At 41.8% G+C, this 17,462-nt stretch overlaps 2 protein-coding genes across 3 annotated transcripts; one reads left to right on the top strand and one right to left on the bottom strand.

The window, feature by feature from the left end:
• Positions 1-1,045: 1,045 nt before the first annotated feature.
• LOC122626431 lies at positions 1,046-3,822 on the top strand. 2 transcript variants are annotated; one of them, XM_043806691.1, is made up of 4 exons: positions 1,046-1,081; positions 1,950-2,060; positions 2,931-3,017; positions 3,078-3,822. In XM_043806691.1, exons 2-4 carry the CDS (start codon positions 1,991-1,993, stop codon positions 3,692-3,694), a joined length of 774 nt encoding a protein of 257 aa, XP_043662626.1. In that variant the 5' UTR covers positions 1,046-1,081; positions 1,950-1,990; the 3' UTR covers positions 3,695-3,822. The 2 variants fall into 2 exon arrangements, with proteins under 2 accessions (XP_043662626.1, XP_043662627.1); XM_043806692.1 differs by lacking the exon at positions 1,046-1,081 and adding an exon at positions 1,118-1,143.
• A 273-nt stretch (positions 3,823-4,095) lies between these two features.
• On the bottom strand, positions 4,096-16,614 carry LOC122626058 (sialin). The gene is made up of 7 exons (XM_043806167.1): positions 16,105-16,614; positions 14,238-14,296; positions 6,147-6,662; positions 5,676-6,046; positions 5,479-5,611; positions 5,073-5,314; positions 4,096-5,003 (listed from the first exon to the last, which is right to left on the bottom strand). Exons 2-7 carry the CDS (start codon positions 14,275-14,277, stop codon positions 4,824-4,826), a joined length of 1,482 nt encoding a protein of 493 aa, XP_043662102.1. The 5' UTR covers positions 14,278-14,296; positions 16,105-16,614; the 3' UTR covers positions 4,096-4,823.
• Positions 16,615-17,462: the final 848 nt, after the last annotated feature.

Below are 17,462 nucleotides of genomic sequence, written 5' to 3'. Positions count from 1 at the left end.
TACGGGGCGCAATGAACCTAAAAAGTTGTTAAAAACGTTTGCATAGAGTCAAAAGGCAAACTGTTAAATAGTAGGTTTTATATTTTTTTCTATAGGTGCTAATTAATGGTTTTTAAATTTTAATTTGGTAACCAGCATTCTCAACTGCTGCATATAATATTTGGAAAATTCAATAGTTTTCTTTTCGCACTTTCTTTTCACAGCTTGAACATAATCACCGCTGAAGGCGCCAGACAACTGAATAAAATTCCATCCTTTTCATACTTTATTTTATGAACAATACATAAAAGCGAAATAAAACTGAGCCGCCCTGAAGCAACCTTTCACAATGCCGCAAAAATGTGCCAAAAAAACCAAAGTACAGAAATTACAAAAAATTGAAGCCAAGACCCCAGAAGGCAAAACCCGGGTCCAAGCAAAGTGCGCCAATTTCAGTCGAAGATGACGTTAATGGAGCAGATGCCAACAGCCGGTCTCAGTTTCAGATTCAGATTCAGTTTCAGTTTCAAACTCAGAGTCAGTTTCGGTTTCAGCTTCAGTTTGAAGCGCGGCTCAATGGTAAGAGAGTACGCAGCTACCGCGCAAAGTTACGTGACTCGCTGTGCAGTGAAAAAAAGGGGTAAGTATATACAATTATATCACTTTAACTGATCTAAGATTTAAATGTAATAAATTAATTTTAGGATTTAATAAACTATAATTACTGATACCCATTTTTCTAACTTCAAAATAATTGTAATATTTATTTAAACTGGGAAATATTATAAGATATGCAAGCAAATAAAACAAATAATGCCTTCTTGATTATTACTTTAAAATATATAATTTATAGAATATATTCGTTCAACTTGGCAGACATATTTCAGACATATCAGGTGACTGTGTTCATTGCACAGATCCCGTCTTAAGCAGCTCTAATTCATGACATATACCCTGTTTTCTTGCAGTGCAGAGCCCAGCTTTCCGCAGAGAGCGACACTGCGTTGGAGTTGAAGCGCGTGTTGCACGACCGCAAACACTCTCGATTTTCAGCTCAGTCGCCTTGCAGACGCGCAGCGGACAAGTTGTCAATTGAAATACGGTGGGCACTCGCTAAGCAATTCAAATCGAATCGAATTGAATCGAATTGAACCGAAAGAATACGTTAGTTTAATTATGCCATTCGTATGTGCGTTGCGTTTTGTTTTGTTGCTGAGAAACCAAAAAAAATTGCATTACTGCCGAAAATAGCAAGGCACATTTTTGAGTCCACTAACTTTCATTTTTATGCGATCCGAAATTTCTGCGCGATGTTTGCCCAGTTTATTAGCGGCAATTTGGGAAGTTAGCGTGTAAATGAATTTACAGCAGTAAAAAATGCCGAAAGAAGTTCGAAATCAATCAGGGCCAAAATGAGACAAGGCCAAACTGTAAAAGAAAAACAAATGTAAATAAATACAACAAAAAAACCCAACCAAATGAACACAAGGCAGTCTTAAAAATAAAAACATAAAAAAAGCAGCAACAATACGAAGCTCATTGAACAAAAGTGAGAGTGATTTCCAAACCGCAGTGTTGCTGTGTTGTTGGCTTTGTGGATTTTTGTATTTACGCTTTTATTTCGAGCCAGACCCAAAATACATAGTATAGTATAGTATGATATGGCATAGTATGGTCTGGTATGTGTGTGTGTGTTTGTGTTTGCATATCGCATTTGAATCGAAATCGCGTAAACAAAAGCGACCAACGAAAACTTGGCAACTCAAATATTTCAAATATTTATCCAAATGACGCACCTGCTTTTTTTTTCTTACAAGCGCTCAACAACTGACCAACCTCAAGTCAGAAATCGGGTTTTCTGAGTGTTGCGCAAACGCGCAACAAAATCGCGTGGTTTGCAGCTAAATTCTGCAACAAATAGTAATCATATCATCTGGTGGCATGAAGTAATCGCCTGTGTGTAATTGCAGTTTCTGCGGCTCCACATAAATGCTGACTGCTGCTGCTGGCCATGATGTCTTGGCCAAAACAATGGGGCTTCGCTAGCCTCTGGCTGCCCGTGCTGATCGGCCTGCTCCACAGTAAGTAAATGCCTTCCAAATCGTTCAAATTGCCCACATTGGAGTATTTGTAACCGGTCCAACTACTTCAACCGATCCGACGACAGTCTATCGAGATCTTCGGGTGACGCCAAGGCAGACTTTGGCACCCTGAGCTCGCATATGAGCTCCAACTTGTTGCCGGTCTTTGTGTCAAGGTCGTCGGATCGCCGCAGATGTTGTTTAACCTGTGGATCGTCTATGGGTCTCATTGTCTGTCTCGCAATGTGATTCGTTTTTAGTTTTTCGGTTTAATGGTGGTGCGGATTAGAGTTACCTAATGGTTCTTGTATAGTACGCCTTGCGATCAAAGTACATGGAGTAAAATCATAAGGTATTTTTCCACTGAATTGGGCAACTAGTTAGGTTCGTAAAAAAATCATAATAAAATAATACGACTCTGAAGTTTAAGTGGATACAAAGATTTCTTAGGCCAGCTTTAATTACTATTAACTCATTTATTACAAGAATAATTTCCTAGAAATTTAAATGCATGAGCTGATTACAACTAATTCAGTTTGTTTGAACAAGAAAATAGTTTTAATCAACACATTTTCCTGCCTAACTGCTATGTAATAGTTACGAATGAAAAAGTTTATTTTAACTTGTATTGTTATCTAGATAATGTTGTATTACCTGGCATTTTTAAGCGACCTTCAAAGTGAAACGGACCTTAGAGCCGTAAGACATTAAGCATACGCACTGTTAGTCATCCGTGGATCCATAACACAGTTACATAATCCGCCCTGAAATGAGCTGGCCCAAAATTTACATAAGTGCTGGGGCTCTGCCGACAGAAGAGAGATACAATCATTGGGCTCACCATGTCAATTATATATTGTATTTTTACAGCACAAAATGCATCAGCTTTCATTGTGCCCCGGGAACTGCCCTCCATCTTATCCATAGTTTACTCCAATATACCACCGATTAAAAAGGGTAAGATGATGCATTTATTCCCTGGAACCATTTAATCAATGCGTTTTCTTATTAAAACAGGAACTGATTCCCGTCTGGGCTTTGGCTTTCGCCTGGGCGAGCATGCGGACTTTCAGGTGATGGTGGAACTGGGTCCCCAGAAGGAGACCCGTCCCATCGGTGAGCCCAGCCAGGATGATCAGTCGTTCAGCAAGCGCCAGGTGAGCCAGAGCGATCAGAAGGCACTGGCCCGCCAACTCTACCGCCAGCAGGTGATGGAGGAGGCGGAGAGATTGATGACCTCCACGGAGAGGAATGGGGCCAGCTGGCTGGAGACCTGGTCGAATGGCATGAAGCCGCAGAAGCACAAATCGAAGGATCAGCTCAAAAGACCGGCGAAAGAAAGTTCCGCTGTCAATTATCAGAATGAGAAGGCACAGGCCTCAGATCCCTCCAGTGCCATGAAGCAGCTGCAGTTGCTTTACAAAATGGCCACCAGTTCCAGCACCACATCCACCACAACAGTGCCTCCTGTCTTCACTGGAGGATCCCTCAAACTGGGTGCTCCAAGTGGCTTTAAGCTGCCTCCACCTGCTCTCAGCCAGGATACCAACACGCTGAGCAATCCTGTTCCTCTCAAGAGCAAAACTGAGATCACCAAGGAGCTAATGGATGTCAGTCTGGAGACGAGCACGTAGGTTGTGCGCCTATCTAGTTACTAATTAACCTCTGTATACAAATACGCGTGTATTTGGGTGCTTAGCAAATCTGTGTGTAGTATGGCTTAGCTATCTTTTGTAAATAAAATTAAAACTAAACATAGGTTAGGGAATCGTTGTATTGGTCAGCCTAAAAGTTGGCAATAGCAAGTGAACAAACGAAAACGAGGTCATGTAAAAATTGAACTTAATGAGATGTAAAAATCATGTAGAACTGTATAATGTAAACTAAAAGTTAAATTGCTTAAATATATTAAAAACTGGTTGTAAATGAAACATTAAAAGTATCTGGCGTAATTTGTACTTTTCTTTTCTACAAATAAAGATTTTGGGTAGGTAGTCAGCTGCTATATTATCCATTGAAACACACACTTTATTCATTCTTTCTGAGTTACGCTTTATTATGAACTTAGAAATGTTTAAATTAATTACATAAATAGTCAAGTATAGTACAAAGTTACATGGTTTATCAACTTAGCTATACTATCGGCATATCTTTATGTATTTCCCTACTTGCATAAGTATTTTGTTCATCTAAGCTAGATGGTAGTTATGGGCTACATTATAAATTAAACGAAACATATGCGGCACAGCAGCTAATCGTGGATTGACAATAGGATGATGTCCTTCCACCAGCCAACTGTGCGCTCTGTGGACATACAGAATACTATAAATCATTTAGGCTACGTACATATCGCCTACAGTTACATATGTAGGCGTACTAAAGTAAATATTACTTATAAATATAGTCAATTTCCATTTAGCAGACGAGTGCATCGGTGTACAGTGGTTTTTGGGGTTTTGTATGGGTATGAGATGTTTGTGTGTGTGTTCTTTGTGCGAAAAAACCATGCAGTGTCTATAAAAATAATGTCTTTCATATCATGTTTTTCTCTGTGTACTGAGTGTTCGGTGCCTTTCGGTCTAAAGTTCTCTGATCAAGGAATTGCCAAATGAAAGCCCCGTAATCTCAATGGTGCAGTAGCAACTACCATAACTTGTGCGGATGATGACTCTCGGTGGGTTGATATCTTCCACTTGGCTCTCATGCTCTTCCGCTCATCAGGAACAGATGTGGCACCGAATGAGTCTCACTGGTGATGTGAAATCACTTCTCGTTCTTGAGGGGCACACCCTCCTCCTGGGTGACGTCGCTGATCCTAACACGCTCTGGAGGATTGTTCCACGGCTGCAGTTCACCGCTGCCAAGGATGACAAACACCACAGCTGCCGAGATATAGGTGGCTGCTAGAATCCAGAACACAATTTGCCACGAATGGAAGGATTGCTGTTGGTTTGATAGAACACTCAAATTAATATTTTGTGTAACATCCGATTTTTAGATAGATTCACTCACATCATTGTAGGTGAGGGCTCCCACCATCCACGTGGAGAGGAAGCCTCCAAAGGAGGACAGCGTGTTGGCCAGTCCGAAAATGGTTCCGCCAAAGTTCGGTGCAATATCCAAGCCATTGCCCAGATAACCAGCAGTCACAGCTCCATGGGCAAACAGGGCCAGCGAGAAGATGGTGACAGACCAGGTGGCATCGTAGCCCAGGAACACTTGCACAACCATCAAAAGACCAGGAATCACCAGAGCTGTAAATAAGAAAATATTTTTTATGAGCCAGGACTTATGACAAATGTATAATTGCTTTGCAATTCTGTTGGTTTTCTTTATATATCACAATTCTGTTGGTTTTCTATTTATACCACATTTTATATGCATGGAATACTCTTGAATAATAGTACAATTTACTTACCAAAAGCAGTGAATAGCTTCCTGGTGGCCGTCGTGCTCAAAGTACCCTTCTGGCGCAGGTAATCAGCCAGGTAGGATGAAGCTACAGCCATAACGTATTTACCCAGATAAGGCAGCGACGAGAACAAGCCATTCTGCAGAAGAACAAATCTATAAGTAAAGATACAATGCCAGATAAGCCCTGTACAACTAACACACCTCTTTGATATCGAAGTGCAGAATCTTGGACATGAAAGTGGGCAACTGATTGACCACGGTGAAGAATCCAAACACGGCCAGTCCGTGACAGATGATGATGGCCCACACAGCCGGAGAGCAGAGCATCTGGCCCCAGGGCACATGGCTCGGACGCTTCTTGGAGGTGGTGGTGCCAATGGCCTCCTCGATCTCCCGCCTCTCCTCGGCAGTAATCCTGGGATGAGTGGCTGGAGTCTCATAGACAAAGGTGAACCAGGCCAAGGACCACAGCAGACCCACGGCTCCTGTCAGATAGAACACACTGGCCCAGCCGGCGACGGAGATCAGGTAGCCGCAGATGGGCATGGTGATTGCAGCTCCAAGTGAAGAAGCTATGGAATAAAAAGTAAATATATGTTAGAGAAAGGAAGTCAATACAATAAACCTGTCCGCTTAAGGGAGTTTCTACGGACAAAGAACTCATGCACTTACCCATCATGTTAGACATAAACTTGGAGCGCTCCATGGGTGGGATCCAAACAGCGGCCACGGGGTGAATGGCTGGCCAGGATGCGCCCAGCATGAAGCCGAGAACCACTCGCACCACGATGAGCACCACGTAGTTGATGTGCGCCGCCAGCGGCGTGATCAGGGTGAGCAGACTGGCCCACAGCATGGAATGTCCAAAGACGCGGCGTCCACCGATCAGCTCGGCCAGACGACCGCCCGGCAGTTCGGTGAGGATGTAGCCCCAGAAGAAGCTGCCCAGCACGAAGTTGGTCTGGTAGGTGTCCCAGGGGAAACGCTCCTCGTTCACATCCACTCCGTCCGGCGACGCAGTGCCATTGGCCGCCGTACCATTCCCCGTTAGAGTGGCATTTTGCGGTGATGTGACATTGGGTCGGACCATGTCCACGATGGCAATGGTGAGGTTGACTCGCAGGGCGTAGTTCAGCATGAAGCCGAGCATGGTCAGCAGGCTCAGAACTTGGCGGCATGACAGGAAGTCTGGAAGGGAAGAGCGTAGTCCAATTAATCATAGAATCCAAGGCACGGCCGATCATTGATACTACATAGTACATGGCGAATAAGTCGGAGCTTCGTTGTCTGGGTCGTCGAAAGGTTAGGCACTTAAAATTCGGCTCTGGAATATTCCCAAGCTGCCGAAAATCAGGCGACCAGCGACTAAGCAAAAACCCACCCAACGAACGACCCGATTTCTGATAACAAAACTTTGAAGTTCAAGTAAAATAAAAAAATATATTCAAATAAAGTCTACCTGGATTATGGGTCTTTGTGAATGCATACAAAGTTAAGACACGTTTTGTTTACACCCATTTTAACTGATTTGTTATCAACTCACAACATCCCGCCCACTACACTTACTATCTGATGTAATCAGTTGTTTTCATTACACGATGCAGCCCAGATAAAAGCATTAATTACCCATATTAATGAGCCAATAAAATCGCAATGACAAAACTTAACCGTCGTTGTCAGGTGACCTCAATAGCATATCGAATGTGCCATGAATTTGATTTGAGGATCGCCGTATTGTGGGTGCAGCTGGATTTCGAGAAGCAGGAACTCAGTGGAACTGAATCAGCTCTTTGCGAAGTCAAAGACATGAATTCGAAGATCATTAAGTGGTGTCCACAATCAACTCGGACTCAGCCTGTCACTTTTTGGGCGCTTATAAAGTGCCAAAGTGCATTGTTCGAGCGCGGGCTGCATTTCTCGCAAATCACATTAATAAATTTCAAGTGGCATTGAACCCCAGTTAACCCCCACTTCAATTTCAGGGGAAATGCTCACAAGTGTCGGTGTAAATTTATAAGCCCCAACCGATTTATAATAAATAATAAACTGGCTCCAAGCGACTTTCCCATACAAAACAACAAAAAAAAAAGCAGCAAAAATCGCTATCAGCTGGGGGAAGCGACTATCGGGGCCAGTCTATCGCCTGTCTGGACGGGACACGCCCACCCCGCTGATTATTGCCCCAATATCATGTTAATGTCATGCAAAAAAAAATACGAAAATAACGCCACTCGGCGGCTTGTCTAGACATCGGTGAGCATCATCAAACGAGCGGCGCAACAATAAAGCGAGACACTCGACTTGTATTCAAATTAGCACTCGAAAATAACCGAAACTGAACCATCAAAAAAGCGTTAAAAGATACGAAATCTCTAGGCATGTTTGCTATAAATTCTCGATTCTCGATATAACCAGAAAAACGTGCCCAAAATACACAAATAAAAATAAATTCACCAAATATCGGCAAGGTTTCATATACATAGACCAGTTTCTCCTCTCAAAATGAATAGTAGGATCGTATCGGATCGGACCAGAACTATAGCCAAATATCGGGGGATATTGTGAACTCAGTAGCCAAATATCGGGGGATATTGTGAACTCAGTAGGTCTGTGATTAGCATTGCCCAAGGGAGTACGTCAATGGGAAAGTTTAGATCATTAACAAGTAGCTTTTTGTTAATTTCTGGGGCATGTCCGGTTACCTGACACCTCATCAGCACCGCAAATCAATGCTAAATAAGCGTGTGCCGCAAATTACCGCCACTATATATTGATAAGGATTGATTTATGCGACTTCCACTTCCACGGGGGAAATAAATTCTAATAAATTAGTGCCATATACTGGCAAGGACTATGACTTTAAAGTAGTAAATTTTCTTATCAGAAATGGTAGCTAAAAATAATTCGCAATTTGTGGGAATTTCTGCCTATAAACTACAAATTCTATAAATTAAATTCACAAAGTTGCACTGAGATGGGCGAACCACTTTTAAGGGCTTTAATTTGTATCATAACTAATGAAGCAATCGAGTAACCCATCTTGTAAATTCAATTCCTATTAAGCACATTTTTGGGATGAAAATTAAATTGAATAGAATTCGAGACCAAGCTCTAATTTATTCGAATGAACTCATCAAGTGTTCTCTAACCGATCTTACTCATCATCCCGAATTCTAAAGTCTGTGACTCCTTCCGAGAATTAGAATGGCCGAAACTTGTTTGCCTCCAACAGAAGAGTTCTTGATTAATTGTCGCCTCAAACTGTTAATTTGTTTAAAGCGTTGTTTACCAACAAACTATTGCTTTGTGTTTGCCTTATGCTATCGTTTTGCCAATAAATTAAGTGAAGGCCAGGCTTGATGTTTACAGCCGAGAGGCGCAGAAAACCGGCTAAAAACGGTCGAAATTATTTGGGTTTCCAACTGCCGGGTCAACTGGATTTTGACAAACTGTTCTCAGAATTTTCGCCTGTCTCGTGCAAAAACCTATTTGATTTGGCTCCGTTTCGTTCCCTGACTTTATTTCATTTTATTTTACTTTTGCAGCGATCTTTAGCCTTTATTGGCTTTGCTTGATGCTCTACTTGGGTTTAAACAAGTTCGCCAGTCCGCGCCAACATAAAAATCCCATCAAAGAAAGGCAGAAACTTAAAAATAGCCGGCGAAGTAAATAAAACGAAATAAATACGGGCAAAACGTGATACTTAAATTACTGCTTTTTACGATCCAGCAACAAGTGAATCTGAGTTCGTTACGGGGTTCATTGATTTCTCGGGAAATTCTATATAATTTATTCACCAAAAGGGCGCACCAATTAGTTGGCACTTGAAGGGAAGATGAGCTCGATCGATTGTTGCTTTTTGCTTTCAAATAATCATTTTTAATATAATATTAATTGAAAAGACGCATATCCGGCACTTTTGGGTTGCAATTCGAAAACGTCTTGTACGAAAACGTCTAAGTACATTCCGTCTGTTATTTCTTTTGAAACTATGTATTTCATTTGTTGCACGAGTATATTCCGTCTTCCTTTACACTTTCGAATCTATTTATAATAGACTCGACTCTCTAGCGTTCGAATGCGGACAACTGGGTACACACCCACCGCTGGCAGTCTTCTAGACCCACTCTCGATTCTCTCTGGCCATTCCTGACCTTCAAATTCGGCTGGGCCATACACTTGTGTTCGTGGTGAAAGTTAGCCACCGATATCGTCATCAGCTGCGACCGACTGATATATTTTCTCCTCCTCGCATGGATGGAACGCATGTGATCGGTTTTCGGATTTTCTGGTGGAATGTCCTCAGCATTTGCGTGGGCATTTTTGGTGGGGCCGAAAATTTTCCATCCATTTGCCGTGCAAAAGAAAGGCCCGCATCGACGTCACCACACAAATGCGCACTTTTCCGTCAAGGTGCCAAGTCATTTTCCTGTCACGGGTTTCGTGGCGGGCGCAACGTGGCGTATGAGTTATGGCGAAGGCGCGCCAGCCACGAGCCCACTTTTCAGATTCGATTTGTAGCCATTACCACAACAACCCCACAGAACACCCACACACCCGATTGCCAATCGTAGTCACAACCAATTTGTGCCAACCTGTGTGTAGTACAGGTATTACCCACAAGGGGAAATGCAAAACACTGTTTTGCTTTTTCAGATCAATCGATTGTGTCGAGGTTTTCCATGTGATCACGTTTACAGTGGATATTTTCTGTTTTCATGAGAAAATGTCAATCAGACCTTCAACTGAAGGTCTTTTCAACTACGGTATAAAACGCCACTGAAGCCATAACTAGACTTAACCAAAAATCACCAAAAATAAATAACTGTTTAATATTATTCCCAAATATTATACTATTTTCAAACGTCGAAACGCATAGTATCTATATCTGTCGGATGGATGACATTGCCGCGTCGCCTTCTAGCGGCAATTATTGGCTTTGTTGTGCTGGCCAACTGCATTTCCGTTTGTAACTGATTTACGGAACTGGCCTCGTTCAAAGCGAGTGAATTGTAATGCCACAACCACGACGACGACATTGTTTGTTTTCGAGTTGCTGTTGCTGTTTCTGTTTCTGTGGAACTGGTTCTACTTCAACAATAAGCAATAAGCTAATTAATTGCTAAATTATATTGTGCCAATTGCTGTTTGTTGAATGCATCACTTATCACTTTTGTTGGGCAATCGACCATTGTGATTTGCTGGCCATCTCTCAAGGAACTTGCCCATCGCCATCTTCGCCATTGTCCTAGATTCATTCGTGCCTTTGAATCGAGCTGGGAAATCTTCCATGGAAATTTACAATTGGGGCCCTGCACTTGTGGCGCTTGCCGTTCAAAGTGCAATCAGTCTTGAGAAGGAGGAACTTGTATACATAGATTTACAGCACCAATCGAGACTGATAAGTTTATGGCATGGCATGTCTGATGTCTGATGTCTGAAGCAGGAAACCCAGAACTTTTATTGACTTAGCTGCATTTCGCCATAAAGTGGCCAATGTAAACGTCAAAAGAGCGCCAATCTGATTGCCAGATTGCCGAATCACTTTAATCCAGCATAAGATATGACTGGTATGAGCTGTTCCACCCATGAATGTATCTTCAAGTTGTCATTTCCTCCGGCCATATCTCATAGATGCACGTGCCGGCTAATGAAGAGCTACAGGTTGTAAACAACTTGTCAGGGGTCTCAGACCCCGTGCATACATACGTATACAATTATAGTTGGCAGTAAAAAAAACTATATATGTATATATGTATAAAAGGGGGCTCGTCGCCAAGTGTCAATATTTTCTGGACCCATCAAAATTATCAGCAACTATTTCGCAAATAGTCGAAAACTACCGCCGAACTTTGGCACTCGAAACCGAGACACGCGTTGCCTTCACTAAGGACGGTGCTATATATAGATTGGAATGAAAATATTGTGTATTATAAATATGATTTCAGAACCATCATCAATGGAGGCTTGTCTCGCCATATTTGACTATCGCTCACTGCGAATGATTAAGGGGTCTTGCGGGTCAAAGCCAGCATTTTTTTGTACTGTCTGGACTTGTTGATTTGATTAACGTTGGAACTTTTAATTGTCGAAATACTTGAACTTTCTGCTTCTAAATTAAATAATAAAGTGTGCCATGTACAACGGAAGTACGGCGCAAGACATGTGCTTATAAACAAATTCCAATTGCTAGCCGCGGCGTAAACAACTCCGAAAATTCCAAGAAACTGTTGCAGCTCAATTAAAAGCAATCTCGTTATTAACATAAAAAGTATACTTGACTTAATTAATGCATATTAAGCAGACGGATAGAACAATTGAACCTGTTGCGGAGTTTCTACAATGGAGTGCCAATCATGAGAGTCATTAATAAAACTGAGGGATCGAGTACACACAAATCGACGTTAAGTGACAAAAGTTTAATAACAATTTATCGTAAGCGGAATGAACGAACCGAGCACATGCTTCATTATTCATTACTTGTGGCGGGACTGGGTTGTTTGATTAATTCCAGACGACGACCAACAGTCTGTTGCCAAGGGTGAATACCCGCCGGATTCAAATGTGGATTCAAATGAGCATCGAAAGCCGTTCCTCTGGGGAATTTACAAACGCAAATAAATGTGATAGGCCAGCCAAAGTTCTATTATTCGCTAAATACCACTCAAACTGAAAGCTTTTTTAGAAGTGGTTTATGATAAATTATAGGTTTTATCTCCAATTACAATTAAGCTGTTAGTTCTCTCTAAAAAAGAACACTTTTTATTATCAAAACACTGTTTATTATTTGACTATACATGGGCATCATTTTGTAAATTCCCGGTTTTTATGAAACCTTTAAATTACTTAAGCACCTTGAATTTTATTTGCACAAAGCACAATGTCAAAAAACAATGAATTAAAAACCAGGCATGAATCACACCTTGCTATTTTATTTGCGATCGAGTGAGTGGGTGTGAATTACACGGGTTTGTAATGAATATCTAATCGATATGAATTCCAGTTTGTTTCAGTATTAATTGAATTTGTAATTGTCTCGTGGGACAACGTATCTAATAAGCATACTCAAAGTCAATTCCGTTACCTACTCCCTTCAATTAGAGGCTATAAACGAGTGCTTGAGACGTATTTCTCACCATTTTTAATATTTTCCTGCTAATTGAACAATTTGACTTTTGGTTAGAGCCCGCTGCTTCTCTATCATTCATGATTGCTCACGGGATCGACGAAATGTGCACTGAAACATGCGATCAGCCATCCTCCTCCACTTCAGCCACTTCACCTGTCTGATTGACTGATTGTCTGGCTCTAAAGTGCTAAACAGCTTCAAAAGCACAAATTAACAAGTAAACAGTCGGATGACCGTCGTTGGTGGGATATTTAAAATATGTGCCACAACAACCACACACAAAAGTGGTTCAATTAATTGCGAAATGTACTCGAAATGTAGTCCATGAACTTAGCTTTCCATGCGCAGAAAACGGAACTTGAATTGTTAAACAATTTCAGGGGGTTAGGGGGGTTTGACTAGACCAACTAGCGTGTTTAGTTAGCGTGACTGTGCTAATTTGTTTGCATAGTTCAATACGTGGTACGTTACTCCGTGGAAATGTCATAACAATGGCGTCATGAGGTCGCCCAACTACGCAGTCCACTTGTCGCACGGCGTGGGCATGTCCTTGTCCGTATCGCTGACATCCTGCGGATTCGAGGAGTGTCTGCCCATGGATGGTTGGGTATGGTAAGGGTATGGGTATGGGTATGGGTATGGTTATGGGTATGGTAGGGTATGGGGTCCACCAGGTGTCAATGATCGAGAGGTTGACGAGGTGTCGAGGCTGATACGATTAAATATTTATCACATTTCCATTGACACATCTGGGTCAGCTTGTCATAGCAAAACAAAAAATAACCCATAAGATACGTTAGATTATGTTATCATCTATAATTTCTCTTACTATTCTTTTATCTAGCCCATTTGGCGAATAATCTATAATCGATCAGCTGACAAAGGGGCGAAAATAGGTCAGGTTACAAGCCCTTTATCTAGGTTATATATTCAGCAATGCTAAATTTTAAATATCGTTTTGATAACTTAAATAAATATAATTATATTCAAAAATTTGATGATCTTACTGAGCTTATCACCCTACTTTATCTTGTTGAATTTCATTATATAAATGACATTTGATTGATGAGCATTTGCACAGTATTGATGGAGGAACCGGAAAGTCAATCAGCATTCAATTGAATCACAGAGCCCAATTGATTTGTAACCTCAATACAAGTTGTCTCGTTGACACCAATCGACCAACTGGACGGCGGCGGAGGAGTCAAATCGATTTGTTTATGTTAACCGAGTTGCAATTCAATTGGCCATCAAACATGGGCACTCTGCTCCCGATTTTCAAGCCCACTGACCCTGGCGCTCCCCATTTTTCAGTGGCGTCATGCGGTTTCTGGCCGCCTTATCGTAGAAAAAAAAGGGGCTCGGCCATCGAAGAGCGCTGCGGTTCACTGGGCCACTTTGTTCTGGCACTTTCGACTGGCTAAGCAGCAGGTGAACACTGGAAACTCAATACAGTAACCACAAATCTCTAGCTATTTCGCATAAATATTTAATTTCAACTCGAAAGTTCTTAAATCAGTATGCAGCGCAAATGCAGTTAATTAGTTTATGTATGTGAAGAAACCAGGATATTGGTTGGCGTCTTATCACGTATGATATCATTCATATCATATCATATCACTTTATCTACTTACTTCGCACTCTGTGCAGACCTCCTTTCTCCGTGTTGGACATGACGCCGCTAAGTGCCGCTCTGCAAGTGGAAATATACCAGAGGTTAGACAAATTTTATAAATTGGAAACGAAATATGGATGTGTCTATCATATCTAGCATATGCGATATTAATAGTCTGCAAAGTTAATGAAACTCTTTACGAAGTAACCCCACCATGGTTTTCGATCCTCCTTCTTTTTTTGTGGCTATCTTATCTTATCGCTGGTGTCTCGTGTTCGTACCTGAACGTGCCCACGAAAAGTATTTTCACCAGAAGAGGGAATATTCTATACTACATACATATATGTATGCATGCGTCCCATGACTCAAGGCAATTATATCACACAACCGGCTCGCGCCTCATTCATAACTACGCCACTTGGTGGCCCCCCCCCTCACCGAAATGCGCTCCCCGTTCTCCTTATCGCCAACGTCGTCTGCGTCTTCAAATGCCGCCGCCCAGAAATCAGAAATTCTAAATATAATGATACGCGCACTCACACGGACACTTGAGTGGCGTCCAAAAGCGCCGCAAACTTGGCTATATTCACGTCAAAGAAAAAAAATTGGGTAAAAACCGTAGGCTAATCAAATTTGCACAAGTCCAGTGATTCAGTAGTTAAATATTATATATAGAAATGTATCTCTGATATGATATTCATTATCTAAATATCTTTTTACCAGTGAAAATGTAGTTTAACTGATATGCATATATCATTTTTTTAGAAGTTCTTTGATACCCACAATTGCAGTGGGTTGTCATTATCTTTCTTTTGTTCAGTTCTGCTGGCGCCGCGATAAATTGTTGAAACACTGCGCTGTTGCAAATGGAAATTCGTTGGCTTTATGCGATTTGTTGCATGCTAATTATCGCCAGACACGTGCATGTGAGGCAGACAGGGTCTTAACTCTTGGAATCAGCCCCTAGCAACTTGTTTAAGTTGGTACAATCAATTAACTGCGAGTTTATATGGCGTTTGGTCAATTTGTGCTGCAAATATTTGCTGGCGTCCTGGCAACAACAACAAGAACAACAATGGCAACAAAACTATGCCCGCATGTGTGAGGCAAGGATATATATGTATATAGCCGAAATTATTGTCCTTGGCTGTGGCCTGTGTGGCATGTTGCCATGTTATTAAGCTGGCGTCCCCATGGAAAGCGGCATCTGCCAGCCAGTCGTGTAGTCGTGTGGGCAATGACTATATATGACTTCTATATGGTCACATGTCGCCATACGTCATCTTGCGACAACCCGTATATGTGGGAAAACTAACTAAATTCGCCACTTTTCTCGCGGGAGGTCAGCCTTATCGGCGGGATTTTCTTACAAATAAAGGCAATTATGTTTGGAACATTAGTCATACATAGGCCCATAAACCCATATATGTAATATACTTAAGAGCATTTATCATCACTATATGTTTAGACTTAAATATCCGCTCATGAATGAAACTATTAATTTTTATCAGCTTACTATTGCAAACAAAGCATTAGTATGCATATCACGTTTTTTGTAACAATCAAAACACTATTTAATCAGGCATTAGATCACTATTTATGTCAATATGGCTATAGTTAGCCCTCATTTAATTGCTATTTTTTATGTTTTGCGCCTTGAAACACCTATTAGTTGTATGCAGTTAACTAAGCAATTATGACACCATTTTCAGGTTAACGATCTATTTTAATTGGAGCGCCGTATTAACTCTTAACTTTTTGAACAGACCTAATAATTTGATCGGAAATAACACCTTAATAAATATGCAGCTTAGATCTAATAAACTGTTAGTAATTGTAATAGGATCAAATTGTTAGCAGCATTTGCATTAGGAACTGAAACCCACCTTGCACTCGACGACAACTAACAAATGTTAGTTGTTTATGTCAAATTATATAATTTGTTTGGCACCAACCGATTTGCAATCCGTATTCGTACGATTGAGTTTAACGCCGATTTGCATAAAACACAAACACAGCGAACGAAAACCGCCTCAAAACCGCCAAGAAACCGCACGTGTTTTGTGTTTATTTTTGTCTGATTCTTCTCGTTTTGTGTAATATCTCAGTTTCTATAGAGATATTGAAAGATCGGAAGACTGAAGACTGGGGGTGAATCACACTCGCACTCCGAACAAGAAACGGTTTTTAGAGTGCTGGATGGAACAGCTGTTGATTATTTTTGAAAACGGCAAGCGAAGAGTTTTCTAGCGCAAGCGCAGGCAATTCTAGAACTGTTTCGAAATCGAAATTCGAAACGATGTTGCTGCCGTGGCCAGTTGTTGCTGCTGTCGCTGTCGCTCGGTTGTTGCTGCTGCGTGCTCGCTTCACTCGGAGCGTTGGAACTGAACTGAAAATGTGGCCGCTCGTCCGCGGCTTTTTCTTTACACCGCCGCAGTCGCAGTCGGCGTCGTCGTCGCCGTCGCCGTTTCCGTCGCTGTCGATGTTGCTGTTGTCGCAGCGGCTGTTGTTGTTGCTGTTAGTGCTGTGTTGCTGTCGTTCTTGTTGCTGCTGCTGTTTAAGCCGCTGTTGTTGCTGCTGCTGTTTAAGCTGCTGTTGTTGCTGCTGCTGCCGCTGCTCTTATGGCTGTTATTAGTGATGTTGTTTCTGCTTTTAGTTATGTTGTTGCTGCTGCTGCTGCTTCTGTTATTGCCGCTGTGCTCGTTGTAGCTTCTTTTACTGCTGTCGCTGCCGCTGCCGCTGCTGTTATTTCAGTTGTTATTGCTGCTTCTCCTGCTATTGCTGTTGTTCCTTTTGCTGCTTCTGCTGCGGCTGCTGCTGCTGCTTCTGCTGACGTCTGTCGTTGATGTTCGTGGGATGCAAAATTTGAAATTCTTGCGGCGTTTATTTTATTTTTGTGCTGTACCATATTCCTCTCGTCTTGCGCTGCGCTCCTTTTCTCTTTCTCTTCTTTCCCTACTTTCTCGGCGCCGCCAGCTCGATTGCCCAGCTGCCATTATCCAGCTGGGATCGGGCCAAATCGCAGCGGATAGCTGAGCCCCATTTGCCATGCGTAGCCAAAAGTGCTTATCAGCACTCGATTCGGCACAAAAAACTGCTGGCAAAGCAGCGAATCGGTTCGAAGTGCTCAGTTTCCGCGGCAATTTTGAAACATCAGTGCTTTTTGTTTTGACAGATACTTTTTGATTAATAGCTTTTTTGGCCGAGAGATTTGTTAGTTTTTGTAGATGCCAAGAAGAACAGA

This window comes from Drosophila teissieri, chromosome 2L, assembly GCF_016746235.2.
Source record: "Drosophila teissieri strain GT53w chromosome 2L, Prin_Dtei_1.1, whole genome shotgun sequence".
In the NCBI taxonomy this organism is placed as follows: domain Eukaryota; kingdom Metazoa; phylum Arthropoda; class Insecta; order Diptera; family Drosophilidae; genus Drosophila; species Drosophila teissieri.
The sequence above is the reverse complement of the archived record's forward strand: the minus strand, read 5'-3'. Positions and strand labels throughout refer to the sequence as shown.